Source organism: Pleurodeles waltl, chromosome 7 (genome assembly GCF_031143425.1).
Source record: "Pleurodeles waltl isolate 20211129_DDA chromosome 7, aPleWal1.hap1.20221129, whole genome shotgun sequence".
In the NCBI taxonomy this organism is placed as follows: Eukaryota; Metazoa; Chordata; class Amphibia; order Caudata; family Salamandridae; genus Pleurodeles; species Pleurodeles waltl.
In genome coordinates this window covers 529,335,469-529,352,107 of record NC_090446.1, presented here as the reverse complement: position 1 = coordinate 529,352,107, position 16,639 = coordinate 529,335,469, and the positions used below count along the sequence as shown (strand labels likewise).

At 55.4% G+C, this 16,639-nt stretch overlaps 1 protein-coding gene across 1 annotated transcript; it reads left to right on the top strand.

The window, feature by feature from the left end:
• The first annotated feature begins 15,106 nt into the window (after nt 1-15,106).
• LOC138246911 (taste receptor type 2 member 9-like) lies at nt 15,107-15,976 on the top strand. The gene has a single exon (XM_069201658.1). The coding sequence runs from the start codon at nt 15,107-15,109 to the stop codon at nt 15,974-15,976; it is 870 nt and encodes a 289-aa protein (XP_069057759.1).
• The last annotated feature ends 663 nt before the right edge of the window (nt 15,977-16,639 follow it).

The following is a 16,639-nucleotide window of genomic DNA, read 5'->3' as shown; positions in this document are numbered from 1 at the left end:
GGTGGAGGAAATCGTTCGGGTAGAGCCCCAGCTGTTCGGCACACAGATACAATACACCAGCATTGCCCGGAGGACGGAGCTATGGCAGAGGATTGTCGACAGGGTCAACGCAGTGGGACAGCACCCCAGAAATCGGGAAGACATCAGGAAGCGATGGAACGACCTACGGGGGAAGGTGCGTTCCATGGTATCCAGGCACAACATCGCCGTGCAGAAGACTGGCGGAGGACCCCCACCTCAACCCCCACAATTCACATCATGGGAGGAGGAAGTCTTGAACATCCTGCATCCTGACGGCCTCGCAGGAGTCGGCGGAGGAATGGATACTGGTAAGTTGAAGCTTCAACACTGCTTCCCCCCCACCTGCATGCCAAATCATACCCCAACCCTCACCCCCATCCTCGAACCCCACCCTCACCCCCACCACCATCCTCACCCCCACCCTCACCCCCACCACCATCCTCACCCCCACCCCCAGCACACCTATTCCCCGCCAATGTCTCACCATCACAACCCACACATCCCAAAACCTAGGCCTGCATGCGTCCACTAAGCATGGACACCCATCACCAAAGCATGCCCAATGCATATACACATCCCCCCCACAAGCCACCCTCACCAAAGCCCCCACACACGAATGCCAGCACTTGGGGACACGAGAACCCATAGATACACCCATATGCCACACATTGAAACTATAACCATACCTCTATACCCCTGCAGGACCCGACCGTCAACACACCGCGGCGGAGGGGCCAGAATTCTCCACACCCCCCACCCAAGAGGCCGTCAGCGATGACAGCAGCTCTGTCGACCTGGACACCGATGACCAGCCCGGACCATCGGGGACCTCTGGACAGTCGGTTCCCCTCACACAGGCACAGGCCACTACAGACCCAAACCCCTCTGGGAACACCAGCACAGCTCCCACCCAGCGGGCCCATGCCTCTGTCTCCAGGGCGCGTCAATCTGCGGTGTGTCTACCACTACAGGGCACCCAGGATAACCCACCACCCCAACAACAACAGGGACCTGGGGGCAGTGGTAGTGGGCACACCGGCCAGGGGGCAGAGGCCCAGGGAAACAGGGCAACTCGGAGGTCAGCTGTGCGACAGGGGGGGGAGGAGAGGCCCAGGGAACCCACTCTCCACGAGGTCCTCACCACCATCATGGGAGCATACAACCGCTCCCAGGAGACGATGGCGACGGTACTGGCCCGGTTCCAGGAGATCCAGGTACTGCAGGAGGAACACTATCGGGGGTACAGGGAGGACATCAGAGCCATCAACACCACCCTGGTTACCATGGTAGGGCTGCTGCAGGACCTCGTCAACAACAGGGCGGACACTCAACAACACCCAAGGGCCCCTGCCACTAGCCTGGACCAAGAACAGCCAACCACCTCCGCCGGCGCTAGTGGACAGGAGGCCCCCGCACAGCAGCAGCCCACCAGACCCCCACCTCCTGCAGGAGAAGAACCACCCCGCAAGAGGGCCCTGAGATCTCGCAAGAAGACAGAGTAGGATGTCAAGACCCCCGCCAGCAATGGATACCACCTGATGTCATCCCACTGTCCCACATTGTCACCCTGTCCATCCTTGAACTGCCCATGCTCCATCTCTCCACAGGCCTCTGGACAATGCACCTGTGTGACTGTTACTCTGGACTCTGCCATGGACATTCCTTCACCATAGCCCCCACCCACTTGAAACCACCCATCCCATTTTGAGCACTTCAATAAACACCTATTTTGCACCAAAATATCTGGAGTCTGGCTGTGATTTCAATAGATTGTAATTGACATGACAGTGCAAATATGTCCTTGTACATGGTGAAGTCAACAAACAGCTGCCACAAAGCTGTAGTCCATGGGGAAACGAAGCACAGGACTCGTAGTGGGGACCCCAGATCTGAAATAGGGAGGGAAAAGCCAAAACTCAGTCGTCATACACTGGGGCAAATAGACAGGCAGCAGAGATGCAGGAGAGTAGTTAACATTTACTAAATTATCTTTGAAATGTTACCTGTGTCCTATTGGAAGTACTGTTCAATGATTCTGTCCCTGTTGTCTGTTTCAGCCCCGTCGTCTTCCTCCTCGTCACTCTCCTCAGGTTCCACCGCTGCCACAACACCACTGTCTCGACCATCCTCCTGCAGGAAAGGCACCTGGCGGCGCAAAGCCAGGTTGTGAAGCATGCAGCAGGCCACGATGATGTGACACACCTTCTTAGGTGAGTACATTAGGGATCCACCTGTCATATGCAGGCACCTAAACCTGGCCTTTAGGAGGCCAAAGGTGCGTTCGATCACCCTCCTAGTACGCCCATGGGCCTCATTGTACCGTTCCTCTGCCCTGGTCCGGGGATTCCTTACTGGGGTCAGTAGCCACGACAGGTTGGGGTACCCAGAGTCCCCCACTAGCCATACACGGTGTCTCTGTAGCTGTTCCATCACGTAAGGGATGCTGCTATTCCTGAGGATGTAGGCGTCATGCACTGACCCTGGGAATTTGGCATTTACATGCGAGATGTACTGGTCAGCCAAACACACCACCTGGATGTTCATTGAATGGTAATTTTTTCTGTTCCTGTACACCTGCTCCCTGTCTCTTGGGGGAACCAAAGCCACATGGGTCCCATCAATGGCACCAATTACGTTGGGAATATGTCCAAGGGCGTAGAAATCACCCTTCACAGTAGCCAATTCGCCCACCTCAGGGAAAATGATGTAGCTCCTCACGGATTTCATCAGGGCAGACAACACTCTGGATAACACCTTCGAAAACATGGGCTGAGACATCCCAGAAGCAATTCCCACTGTTGTCTGAAATGACCCACTTGCCAAGAAATGGAGTACTGACATGACCTGCACCAGAGGGGGAATCCCTGTGGGTTGGCGGATGGGGGACATCAGGTCGGGCTCCAGCTGGGCACACAGTTCATGGATAGTGGCACGGTTAAGACGGTAGGTCAGGATAATGTGGCGTTCTTCCATTGTCGACAGGTCCACCAGCGGTCGGTACACGGGAGGATTCATCCGTCTCCTCGCCCAACCCAGCGGACGGTGCCTAGGAAGGACAACATGGAGCACACAGTCAAGCAACCCACAGGTACGTACTCACAGCTAGCACAGTAAACGATTCTCTATGCAGTGAATGGCGTGTCTGAGTGGCTATGCAAGGCCTAGGCCTGTGTGACGCAGTTGAAATTGAGCCATGTGGGCCCTGGAAATGGCGGCTGTCTGACCTGTGAAGTGTGACAATGGGATGTGAGGTCAATGCGCTGGCGTGGCACACCGCGGCGGGCGGCGGGCGAAGACCGCGGCGCGAAGCCGCATTGGTTAACATTGAAGCCTATGGGTTTCATGAGCCAATGGCGAAGGGCGCCGGCGGTGGCGGGACGCACCGCCGCGGTACGCACCGCCGCGGACGTGACCGCCATTTTCTATCTACTTATCCACTTGCGACTTGAACTTTCACAGGAGAGGACCTATACTGCAAGTGTTGTTGTGACCTCGGTCTGGAAGGGACAATGGCTGCTGCGACTGGGGAAAGGGCCCCTGCCTTCACTGGAGAGGAGTTGGAGAAACTTGTGGATGGGGTCCTCCCCCAGTATGCGCTACTCTACAGTCCTCCAGACCAACAAGTGAGTTTAATTCAATCTGGATTTGGGGCCACTGGCTGGCTTGGGGGCCTGGCGGGGGGCCTGGCGGGGATGGGGGGCATGTTGGGCCTGGCGGGGGGCATGGCGGGGGGCCTGGCGGGGATGGGGGGCATGTTGGGCCTGGCGGGGGGCATGGCGGGGGGCCTGGCGGGGATGGGGGGCATGTTGGGCTTGGCGGGGGCATGGCGGGGGGCCTGGCGGGGATGGGGGGCATGTTGGGCCTGGCGGGGGGCATGGCGGGGGGCCTGGCGGGGATGGGGGGCATGTTGGGCCTGGCGGGGGGCATGGCGGGGGGCCTGGCGGGGATGGGGGGCATGTTGGGCCTGGCGGGGGCATGGCGGGGGGCATGGCGGGGATGGGGGGCATGTTGGGCCTGGCGGGGGCATGGCGGGGGGCCTGGCGGGGATGGGGGGCGTTGGGCCACTGGCAAGGAAAATGCTGACAAACTTGAACGTGGTATTTCTCCCTCCCTGTACGTGTCACATAGGTCCGCGCCCATGAGAAGATCGGGATTTGGCGTGCCATCGCCAAGGAAGTCCGGACCCTGGGGGTCCACCATCGACGGGGCACCCACTGCCGCAAGAGGTGGGAGGACATCCGCCGCGGGACCAAGAAGACCGCCGAGTCTCTGCTGGGGATGGCCTCCCAACGTAGGCGGGGTGCCTGCCGTCAACTGAGCCCCCTGATGTTCCGGATCCTGGCGGTGGCCTACCCTGATTTGGATGGGCGCGTGAGGGCAGCACAGCAGACACAAGGGGGTGAGTACAAGCATTATCTACTCTGTTGTCGCGCAGTGGAGGTGTCTGGGTGGGGGAGGAGGGCTGGGGGTCCCCCTAGGCCAGGGCGATATCTGTAGGCTGGGCACCCCCGTAAGCCCCTGTGTCCCCAGCCACCACCCTCAGTAGTTTGTCAGTACAGCCATCCCTGGGCCGTGTCATCCATGGGTGCAGTTGTCAACTCTAGGCGTGTAGGGCATGTTCCACGGAATGCGTAGCGGACCCCAAGTGCGCAACTTAGTGCAGGGGGCATCTGTGTCTGTCATGTCCGCTAACTGTACCGGAGATCCATGTAATCAATATCCCTTTATTTCTCTCTCCCCCCCCCTTTTTGTTTGTCTTTCTGTGCTTGTGTGCATCAGCATCATCAGGCGGAGGAGAAGTGGCATCGGGGCAGGAGGGAGCTGCATCTCACATGGCCCAGGAGGGCCATGCCACAGAGTCAGACTGGACCAGTGAGACGGAGGGCGAGGGGAGCTCCACGACGGGGACGACTGGACCCTGCAGCGACACGGACACGTCCTCGGAAGGGGGCTCCCTTGCGGGGGTGGCACCATCCGTGCCCCCCGCCATTACAGGTACAGCCGCCACCCAGCGCACCATCTCCGCCCTCCCAGCAGCCCCTCAGCGTTCGCCCCGTGCCCGCTCTGCCAGGAAGCCGGGCATCTCCTTCGCCCCAGGCACCTCAGGCCCTGCCCCTGTTACCCCCGCTGCCCTCAGTGAGGAGGTCATTGACCTCCTCCGAACGCTCATTGTTGGGCAGACTACCCTTTTGAATGCCATCCAGGGGGTGGAGAGGGAGGTTCATCGCAGCAATGCGTACCTGGAGGGCATTCATTCGGGTCAGGCTGCCCATCAGCGATCGTTCCAGGCTCTGGCCTCAGCACTGACGGCAGCCATTGTCCCTGTCTCCTGCCTGCCTCTACTAACTCCCTCTTCCCAGTCTCCTGTTCCTCTGCCTGTCCCACCCACACCATCAGACCAGCCTGCACACACCTCAACACCCAAGAGAAGCTCATCCAAACATAAGCACCACAGATCACGCAGACATTCACACACGCAACATTCCGATGCAGACATGCCAACAGTCACTACCACCTCTGTGACCCCCACCTCCTCGTCTCCCTACTCCCTCCCTGTGACGTCTACACTCACACCTCCATTCACCTCACCATCAGCCAGTGTTTCCATCACCAGCACACCCTCCACTCCAGTCCGCACACGTGCAGTCACCACCCCCACTGCCATTTACACGTCCCCTGTGTCCTCTCCCACTGTGTCTGTCACCCCCTCTTCCACACCACACAAACGCAGCCACCCACCCACCCAACAGCCATCCACCTCACGACAGCCTATCCCTCCTGCACCTGCACCCAAAGACAGCAAACGTGACTCACCTACAACCACATCCTCTCCCTCCACTCCCATTCCCACTGTACCTACCACTCTCCATTGTCCCAAGAAGCTCTTCCTCGCCACTACTAACTTCTTTCCTGACCCTGAGCCCCCCCCTCCTTCTCGTCGGGGTAAGAAGAGCACCTCAGCCACCACCAGCCCTGCAGCCCCCTTGACAAGGGTGCAGGGGTATTGGAGCCCGCCAGCCCGCATGTCTGGATCTTCGCCCAGCAGCAAGGGGACAGCCAGCCCACCCCCTGGGAAGAGGAGCAGAAGGCGGAAGGGGCGCCGCAGGAGCCCGCCTTCTACATCCCCCCCGGACACCACCCAGAGACAGTCACCAGCCACAGCTCCAAAGGGAGGAAAGGGCCACAGGCCCACGACTAAGGAGGGCAAGGGCAGCAAGTCGGAGAGGTCAGGCAGCAGGCCTGCTGCCCAGGAGGAGCCCACAACCCCCATAGCCGCTGCCCAGGGAGGACCCAGCCCAGCTGGCCAGGAGGGCCCCACCACCCACAGCCCAGGTGGGCATTGAAGGAGCACCATCCCCGCTGCCCAGGAGGGCACCACCAGGCAATGAGCAGTTGGCCATAGACCGGCCGCCGTCTCCAGAACCGCTGGACTGTGCCCCGCCGTCTCAAGAACCGCTGAACTGGGCCCCGCCGTCTCCAGAACCGCTGAACTGGGCCCCGCCGTCTCAAGCACCGCTCCGCTGGGCCCCGCCGTCTCAAGAACCGCTGAACTGGGCCCTTCAAGGCAAGGAGCGCTGGACTGGGCCCCGCCGTCTCAAGAACCGCTGAACTGGGCCCCGCCGTCTCCAGAACCGCTGAACTGGGCCCCGCCGTCTCAAGCACCGCTCCGCTGGGCCCCGCCGTCTCCAGAACCGCTGAACTGGGCCCCGCCGTCTCAAGCACCGCTCCGCTGGGCCCCGCCGTCTCAAGAACCGCTGAACTGGGCCCCGCCGTCTCAAGCACCGCTCCGCTGGGCCCCGCCGTCTCAAGAACCGCTGAACTGGGCCCTTCAAGGCAAGGAGCGCTGGACTGGGCCCCGCCGTCTCCAGAACCGCTGAACTGGGCCCCGCCGTCTCAAGCACCACTCCGCTGGGCCCCGCCGTCTCCAGAACCGCTGAACTGGGCCCCGCCGTCTCAAGAACCGCTCCGCTGGGCCCCGCCGTCTCAAGAACCGCTGAACTGGGCCCTTCAAGGCAAGGAGCGCTGGACTGGGCCCCGCCGTCTCCAGAACCGCTGAACTGGGCCCCGCCGTCTCAAGAACCGCTCCGCTGGGCCCCGCCGTCTCAAGAACCGCTGAACTGGGCCCTTCAAGGCAAGGAGCGCTGGACTGGGCCCCGCCGTCTCCAGAACCGCTGAACTGGGCCCCGCCGTCTCAAGCACCGCTCCGCTGGGCCCCGCCGTCTCCAGAACCGCTGAACTGGGCCCCGCCGTCTCAAGAACCGCTCCGCTGGGCCCCGCCGTCTCAAGAACCGCTGAACTGGGCCCTTCAAGGCAAGGAGCGCTGGACTGGGCCCTGCCGTCTCCAGAACCGCTGAACTGGGCCCCGCCGTCTCAAGAACCGCTCCGCTGGGCCCCGCCGTCTCAAGAACCGCTGAACTGGGCCCTTCAAGGCAAGGAGCGCTGGACTGGGCCCCGCCGTCTCCAGAACCGCTGAACTGGGCCCGCCGTCTCAAGCACCGCTCCGCTGGGCCCCGCCGTCTCCAGAACCGCTGAACTGGGCCCCGCCGTCTCAAGCACCGCTCCGCTGGGCCCCGCCGTCTCAAGAACCGCTGAACTGGGCCCCGCCGTCTCAAGCACCGCTCCGCTGGGCCCCGCCGTCTCAAGAACCGCTGAACTGGGCCCTTCAAGGCAAGGAGCGCTGGACTGGACCCCGCCGTCTCAAGAACCGCTGAACTGGGCCCTTCAAGGCAAGGAGCGCTGAACTGGGCCCTTCAAGGCAAGAACCGCTGGCCCTTTGGCAGACGTGGCAGGGCAGGATCTATCTCGGGCAGGGCTGCAGGATGTCCTCTGGCCAACTTGCCTCCTCCAGTGGCAGTGGGGTCTGTTATGGACTGTATGGACCGTGGCTTTGCACTCCCCAGGATGGCCCAGTGGGCAGGCCACCCACTGTATGGACTGTTTAGACTGTGGCTTTGCTCTCCCCAGGATGGCCCAGTGGGCAGGCCACCCACTGTATGGACTGTATGGACTGTGGCTTTGCTCTCCCCAGGATGGCCCAGTGGGCAGGCCACCCACTGTATGGACTGTTTGGACTGTGGCTTTGCTCTCCCCAGGATGGCTTAGTGGGCAGGCCACCCACTGTATGGACTGTTTGGACAGTGGCTTTGCACTCCCCAGGATGGCCCAGTGGGCAGGCCACCCACTGTATGGACTGTATGGACTGTGGCTTTGCTCTCCCCAGGATGGCCCAGTGGGCAGGCCACCCACTGTATGGACTGTTTGGACTGTGGCTTTGCTCTCCCCAGGATGGCCCAGTGGGCAGGCCACCCACTGTATGGACTGTTTGGACAGTGGCTTTGCACTCCCCAGGATGGCCCAGTGGGCAGGCCACCCACTGTATGGACTGTATGGACTGTGGCTTTGCTCTCCCCAGGATGGCCCAGTGGGCAGGCCACCCACTGTATGGACTGTTTGGACTGTGGCTTTGCTCTCCCCAGGATGGCCCAGTGGGCAGGCCACCCACTGTATGGACTGTATGGACTGTGGCTTTGCACTCCCCAGAATGGCCCAGTGGGCAGGCCACCCACTGTATGGACTGTTTGGACTGTGGCTTTGCTCTCCCCAGGATGGCCCAGTGGGCAGGCCACCCACTGTATGGACTGTATGGACTGTGGCTTAGCACTCCCCAGGATGGCCCAGTGGTCATGGAGTCCCCTCGTGGATCTGGCGTCGTGTACTCAAGTGGCTGAGGTGCCCCCCCTTCCCTTCCCCCTGAGGTGCCTGTCCTATTTTCTTTCTGATGCCCCTGCAGTGTTCTCTCCGTGGAGTTCTTGTCGTGGGACTGGGCCTTGCCCCTTTGCACAGGACCCCTGTGATCCACGGACAGTGGTTGGACTACATTTAGTAGCTGTGTATATTTTGTACATAGTTTATTTATTTATTGGGATTACTGGTGTACATATTTCAATATATCTGCCCGTTTATGAGCTCTTATTTTGGTCTTTGCATTATTTCGGAGGGGGGTGGTTTGTGGGTTGTGACAGTGATCTGTGGGAATGCATTGATGTGTGTGTTGTAGTGGGTGTGGGTGGGTGGGTGTGTGCCGGTAATCTTTTCCCTCCCCTGTGTCGTAGGTGCAGTACTCACCGATGTCTTCCGCGCCGCCGGGCGTGCTCCTGGTATATGAGCAGGTATAGGAGTGCGGGGATGACCTGCAACTCTGGTTCCATACTGCCGGAATCTCGCGTGGAGTGCGTAGAGGTGAGCGTTTTCCCGTTCGTAGTCTGTTTCTGCCGTGTTCTTATCGGCGGTGCTCCCGCCCCGGAAAAGGTGGCGGATTGGTGGGTCGTGATAGGGTGGGCGGTACATTGTCTGCCGCCTGGCTGTTGGCGGGGACCGCCGCGCTGTTTGTTTGTACCGCCGTGGCGGGCGGAGTGTTAATACGGCGGGCTGTGTTGGCGGTTCCCGCCAGGGTCAGAATTGCATATTTTAGACCGCCGGCCTGTTGGCGGCTTGGCCGCCGCTTTATCACCGACCGCCAGGGTCAGAATGAGGGCCTAAGTCTGCGGACAGACGTGAGCCCCGTAAAAGAGCCACATCTGTTCGACATGATAATACCACCATGGATATCCAGACGGATACAGGTTTTTGCACACACTAACGAGTTAAGTAGTTTCACACAAGTTGTTAGTTGGGTTGGGGAACCAGTTGAGGTGGAGGGTGTAGCAAATTAGCAAAAACGCACACTACAGTTCCATCCCTAAAACATGGAACACCGCTGCAGAAGGCATCTATAATAATTAGCACCAGCGGAGGGTCTGCAGGCTGGAAGGTTATGCTGCATGATGGAAGGCTACGAACAGGCATACTCAATGATCTCACATGGCTCCGCACAACAAACGTAACAGTAATCAGTATGACATAGTGACATGGAATGTGAGGGGCATGGGAGCACTGAGTAAAAGATCTCGTGTTTATGCCCGCCTCAGGCGACTGGGCAAACACATTGCTATTCTGCAAGAGACACACCTACTGGAGCCAGATTTGCGGGAGCTGCGTGTGAATTGGGGAGGACAGTTGATAGGTACAACATACTCAGCATTTGCAAGGGGAGTACTGATATGGATCACAGGCGGGGTCCCATTCCTTCAAACGGCACACAGAATAGACCACGGGGGTAGATTTGTGGTGGTGGAAGGCCAGCTGGACGGTAGACAACTCTCTTTAGTTGGGATATACGCCCCAAACAGCGGTATAGCGGGATTCCTGGACACACTCACGCCGACACTACTGTCGAACCCGTCAGCCCCGGCCATCTGGGGCAGTGATTTCAACAGCACACCGAATGTCATATTGGACAGATCTAACGCTCAAGGGGGCTTGTTGATGAGAAGGCACACCACAAGCCCACTGCAGAAATGGGCAGGAGATATGAGACTCCACGATATATGGCGCATGAGACACCCGCAACAGAGGGAATACTCATTTTATTCAGCCCCGCACAAAACACACACTAGAATAGATATAATATGGGGAACTCAGGACATAGGAATACTGGTCAATGGGACAGAATACTTAGCAAAGACACTCTCAGATCATTCACCAATGAGTGTAACATTGGTTTGTGCAGGAGACGGCAGCGCATCCCCACTTGGCGATTGCAGGTAGACGCTCTTCAAAACCAGGCATTCGCAGAAACACTGAACACCACACTGCGACAGTACTGGGAAACAAATGACTCAACCGCAAACTCACGAGCAGTAGAGTGGGATGCCCACAAAGCGGTGGTACAAGGACAGTGTATTTCCACTAGCTGGGGAGTAAGACGCACCCTGCATGCGGAAATTACTAAACTAGAGAAGGAACTAAGAGCAGCAGAAACAGCAGTCGCACGGGGGATGCCCCCTACACAGCACTAAAGGTAGTGCGCATAAAATATAATGAGGCAGACAGTAGACTTCGTTGCCACAACTATAATTATCACTTAACGCGACTGCAAACAGAAGGCGATAGGTCGGGGAAAATGCTGGCATGGCTACTGCGGGAAGACCGACAACAGTCCCCCATTGGGACTATCCGGGTCGATACACATACTACGGTCTCTACGCAAGTCGAGATTTACGAAAGGTTTAGAGAATACTACGCGAATTTATATACCAAACGCACCTCGTGTACATTTGCACAACCTGGGTCCTTCCTGGGGGCTCACCCTTACCGCAACTATCTCAAGCAGACAGGGACACCCTAGAAGCTCCTGTCACAGCGGGGGAAATAGACTTAGCCCTAGCGCAGATGCCCAGGAATAAAGCGCCGGGCATAGACGGCCTCCCGATAGAGTATTACACTGCCTACTCATCCCGCTTGAAGCCCCAACTGCTGAAGGTGTTCGAGGAGGCGTGGACCAACGAACTGCTGCCCCCGTCCCAGAGAGAGGCTATGATAGTGGTACTCCCCAAACAAGGTTGGGACCCCACAGATGTCAAATCTTACAGACTTCTCTCGCTCTTAAATTCAGACTGCAAAATATTGGGTAAAATACTGGCAAACAGACTAGCCCCCATTATGAACAACCTAATACACGAGGACCAAAATGGATTCATCCCGAAGCGTAGCACCTTCTTAAATATCCGTAGACTCCTGAGTATAATAGGAGACACCCCACCGGGTGCACACGACGAAATAGTGTTATCACTTGACATTGAAAAGACGTTCGACACACTAGAGTGAAACTTCCTTCTTGCCACAATGCGGCGGATGGGAATAGGCCCCAAGTATACGCGTTGGGTTCGGACACTATACTCTAATCCACAAGCTAGAGTGAAAATAGGTAGAGTCATATCTGACAGCTTCCCAATCTCCAGGGGCACGAGACAGGGCTGCCCCCTCTCCCCATTATTATTTGCTATAGCAATGGAACCCTTAGCAACTAAAGTACGCTCCATGGAAAACAGATGGGAAATATTCAGGAACGGGGTCCATCATGCAATTTCGCTGTACGCTGACGACGCTTTAATATACACCCGGAAAGGAAATGAGGTGATACCTTCAGTACTATCATTACTGGCTGAGTATGGAAGAATATCCGGCCTGGTGGTAAATTGGGAAAAGTCGTGCGTGTTCCCATTGGTCAGGTGGCCACTGGGAAGACAGGAAACGGCTCCGCCGGGACGCCTGAAATGGTGCTTCGATACATTTAAATACCTCGGGGTACACATATATCACAACACAGAGGACCTCAGAGATGGTAACCTGGGGAGAGCGCTGGCCTCCATGAAGGGCTCACTACGCTTTTGGACCAAGCTGCCACTGTCACCGCTTGGCAGGGTGGCGATCGCAAACATGCTGATATTGCCTAGGCTGTTATATTACTTTGCGGCCTTGCCAATTAACATTCCCAGAAGCTTCTTCAGTAACCTGAATGCAATGTTAATACAGCTTATATGGGGTGGGGGAAGAGCGCGAGTGGCACTAGCTACACTGCAACGACCGGTGGACGTGGGAGAACTGGGAGCTCCCAACTTTGAACTGTACTATGCAGCAGCACAGTTGCGTGGCTGCAGCTCTGATTCCATAGACCAGCGTCGGCCGAGGCTGTATGGCTGCAGTCCCGGCTAAAAGGAATCCCATTGTTAACATGTCTGTCAAACAAACACCCCAAAAGCGAATTTGCCAATCCACTGCTCGCAGTAGCACATGCTTGCTGGGGGAAATATGTTAAGAGGGGATGCAGGACACTCCCATACTCCCTGCACATACCGCTGGACCATCTCCTGGGGTGGCACGAGGCCGCGTCGCAACCACCGGCTGTGTGGTCGGAGGCGGGCATACAGTCGGTGGGTGATTGTTTTGAAGACGGTAAACTAATGTCGTTTGTGGCCATGCAGGCTCTCACTGCAGTGAACCCCGGACAATTCTTGGCGTATCACGCTATATGCCACGCAATCAAACAAATGGGGGGCAGGTGCCTTAGAACCAGAGACTTCTCCCAGAATTCATCACATACTACAGGATGACGCCCAAACAAAAGTAATTTCAACCTTATATAAGATCCTTAGCAAGCCCCCAGAGCCTTACTTGGAGAGGGCCAGGGAGAGGTGGAACACTGTGCTCCCTGACCTGATCCCTCCAGTGGACTGGCCGAAAGTTTTATGTTATGCCCGGGGAGTGTCGAGAAACCCCAGATTTCGCTACACCCAGTTTAATTATATACACCAAACGTATTTGTCCCCAGCCAGGATAAAGCGAATGTTTCCCGAAACGGAGCAGACATGCCCCAGATGTAAAGCGCCACTGGCGCACTTTTCTCATATGGTTTGGGAATGCCCCAGGTACAAATAGTATGGAACAGGGTGGTGGGGGAGTTATCGGAGTTGAAAGGCCTCGTTTTGGCAGTAGATCCAAGGTACTGCTTACTGTGGTTGAGGACAAGAGAAAAAAAACACAGGCATCTACATAAATTTGCGGACCTAGCCTGTGTGATGTACAAAAGATTGATAGCAATGCACTGGAAAGCGCCTAACGCCCCCGATCTGAAAGCCTGGCACACCCTTACACTTCGCTGGGCCCGCACAGAACATCAGGTACTGAAAAAACTGGCATGTAACGGTCAGCAGCACACAGGGAGCGTCGCCTGGGAAACATTGGTAACTAAACTCGAGGCTAAGAATGATGATAAACCTCCATGAAGTGGGAAATGCATTAAATACAATGCATTGCGCAGAACCCTACTCAGACATATCATGTCGGGCCACACTCTGTCGAGTAACACACTGACAGGGCGAAAGCTCCCATACCCCCCCCCACGTGACTGACACTGGCCCGTTCACTAACACATGCACACTAGAAAACGCATAGGGCAAACATTTAAGCATGGCCATCACCTCTAACCGCTAAACCCATGGCAGATTGCGACCAGCCATCGCGGTGATTCGGTTCAGCAACAGCAGGACCACCCCAGTAAGCGCATGAAGGGCCCCTCAGCGCGGCGACACACGCTTAAGAAACTAGCCAATACAGCAAGAAGTAATATTGAAGGGTATATATGGATTTGTATGTGTGCAATTAGGGGGGGTTTAGATGTTTGAACGTAACTTAATCAGATAATGTTTATCCTGTAACAAACATGCTAAAGGCTTGCATTATGTATCTGTATTACAAAACCAATAAAAAAATATTAAAATAAAATAATAAAAAAAAGTTCCTTAACGGCTGTCACTGAATTTCATATTTGGAATGTAATGTTCTTAAAAAAACATAGAGGCGTCCCTAAATATCTATTAGCGCTGGCAAAATCTTTTTCAACTTAAAAGGACAATGTTTTTTGTAATACTGTTTTGTTTATGCTGCTTTAGAGCTTTTCTCATGGAAAAGATAAAGGAATGTACCCATACATAATCTAAGGTATGTAGCCTATGTCCAGAGCTATGAAACCTAAACCTAAATAAGGAGACTGGAGTGCAGCAACACAAAGTAAGTTTTGGGGTGTGAGGTGGCCCTGTGGCAACACAAAGCAGGCTGTGGGGTGCGAGGTGGCCCTATTTATTGGGCTCAGCAACCTCTTTTTGCCTCAAAACATGATGAATGAATTAATAACCCGTGTGCCTGTCTTGAGGATTGCACACACCTCATTCTGTAAGGACTGTGATGAGGCGATAACCCACTTTTCTATTTTTTTCATTATTGACTTTTCACCGCACGGTGTAAAAGTGCTTCAAGTTTAAGATTTGTGTTTGTATTTATTCTATATATGTCTGAGCGCAGAAAAGATGAACATGGTTATTGCATTGGAGACATGTCAAACTGGAAGAAAAGTGATGTAATGTTGTCGTGTGCTCCTAAAAGACCCAAACAGAAAGCCTGTCTGATTTGCATCCATTCAAAGAAAGGCCATAGGAATTATGAAAATGATGTCAAAGGCATTTAAACCTAACACTGCTGGAGGTTTTAAAAGAGTCTGAGGAAAATATCTCACCCCACAACACACACAGCACACCTGGTGACGGCAGCAAAACAGTTTAAAGATTCTTCAAAGGACCACCAAGGAGAAGGACTGACAAGGATGCCTGTTGTTGATGTGGTTTCTTTAATTATTATATCAATATTAAGTATGGTTGGGATACTCGCATCTGCTTTCATTGTTGCTGTGAATCTCCTGGACTGGGCTCGCGGCAGAAGCCTGAACACCTGCGATTTCATCCTTATAGCGCTTGGAATCTCAGGTGCTTGTAGTCAGTGTTTGCAGGTAGCTGAGCTGTACATTTCAAACTTACTGGTGAATGCTTATGAGTCAGGTCACAGCTATAAAGTTTTATTTCAGTTTCTAATGTGGAATAGTAGCTGCAATCTCTGGGTCACCGCCTCTCTCTGCATCTTCTACTGCATAAAGATCGTGGACTTCAACCATCGCATGTTCATCTGGTTAAAGCTGAGGATCTCAAAGGTGGTGCACTGGCTGCTCCTCGGGTCTGTGGTGGGGCCCCTGGTCTTCACTGCCCCCATGTACTGGTATGTATACATCACTTTCAATCCTAATTCAACAACTGTCATGACATCCATTTCTACAGTCTCAGGCGCAAGCCTGAACATACAATCTTCTTACAGTTTTGTAGTTGACGCTCTTTGCTTCTGTCTACCTCTTCTCCTTGGCATTTTCTCCATCGCACTGATCCTCACTTCTCTGTATCGACATACCCGGCGGATGAAAGAGAACGCATTGAGTTTCAGTGCACCCCGACGGGGGGCTCACATTGGTGCAGCCAGAAACGTGGGCTCCCTCTTGCTGTTGAACATCGTCTTACTTCTGACAGTGCCTTTGAAAGTAATTCCACCCTCCTCTCTGTTGAATGCAGTGCTTTGGACAATCATCGCCTCATCTGTCCCTGCGGAATCCGTCATCGTGATCCTGGGGAACACCAAACTCAAACAGGCACTTTATAAGGTCCTCAGACCCTTTAGAAAGGGAAGAGCGCTCAGATGAAGAGGTCTGAGTCCTGGGCCCTGTGTGCCCTGGCGGTCTTTCGTCTGCCATCTTTGCTGACTGTTCAGTTTCCACACTGAGGGGATTTTAATGAAAATGTGTCTGCCTATGAGCAGCTCTCATAAAAATTCTAAATTATGGATGATCATATTTTGACATTTTGGTCTAGGCTATTGCTATCATTTCTGTAATATCCATGTTAAATGCGAATAAATCATAACAAAAATATGCTTCATGACTTATTTGTAGTGTGGTGTTATGGTAGGAATTTCTTCGATTGCATGACAGAGGCTTCTTAGCGAGGAAGTACCTTAAAAAACAAATTTACTACGTACTTGTAATCCATGACTGTGGTTTATTGCTACAGACACATTTTACTCCTGCTGCTACATTAAGGCCCTCATTTCGATTCCGGCGGGTGGCGGGCGCCGCCCGCCGGGCGGGAACCGCCACTTGGCCGCTCCGCGGTCAAAAGACCGCGGAGGCCATTCTGGCTTTCCCTCTGGGCCGGCGGGCGCCTGCCAAAGGAGCACCCGCCGGCCCAGCGAGAAAGGCCCTGCAACGAGGAAGCCGGCTCCGAATGGAGCCGGCGGAGTTGCAGGGGTGCGACGGGTGCAGTTGCACCCATCGCGATTTTCACTGTCTGCAAAGCAGACAGTGAAA

Coding starts and splice junctions, on each gene's coding strand:
- LOC138246911 (XM_069201658.1), top strand. CDS start 15,107: ATGGTTGGGATACTCGCATCTGCTTTCATTGTTGCTGTGAATCTCCTG.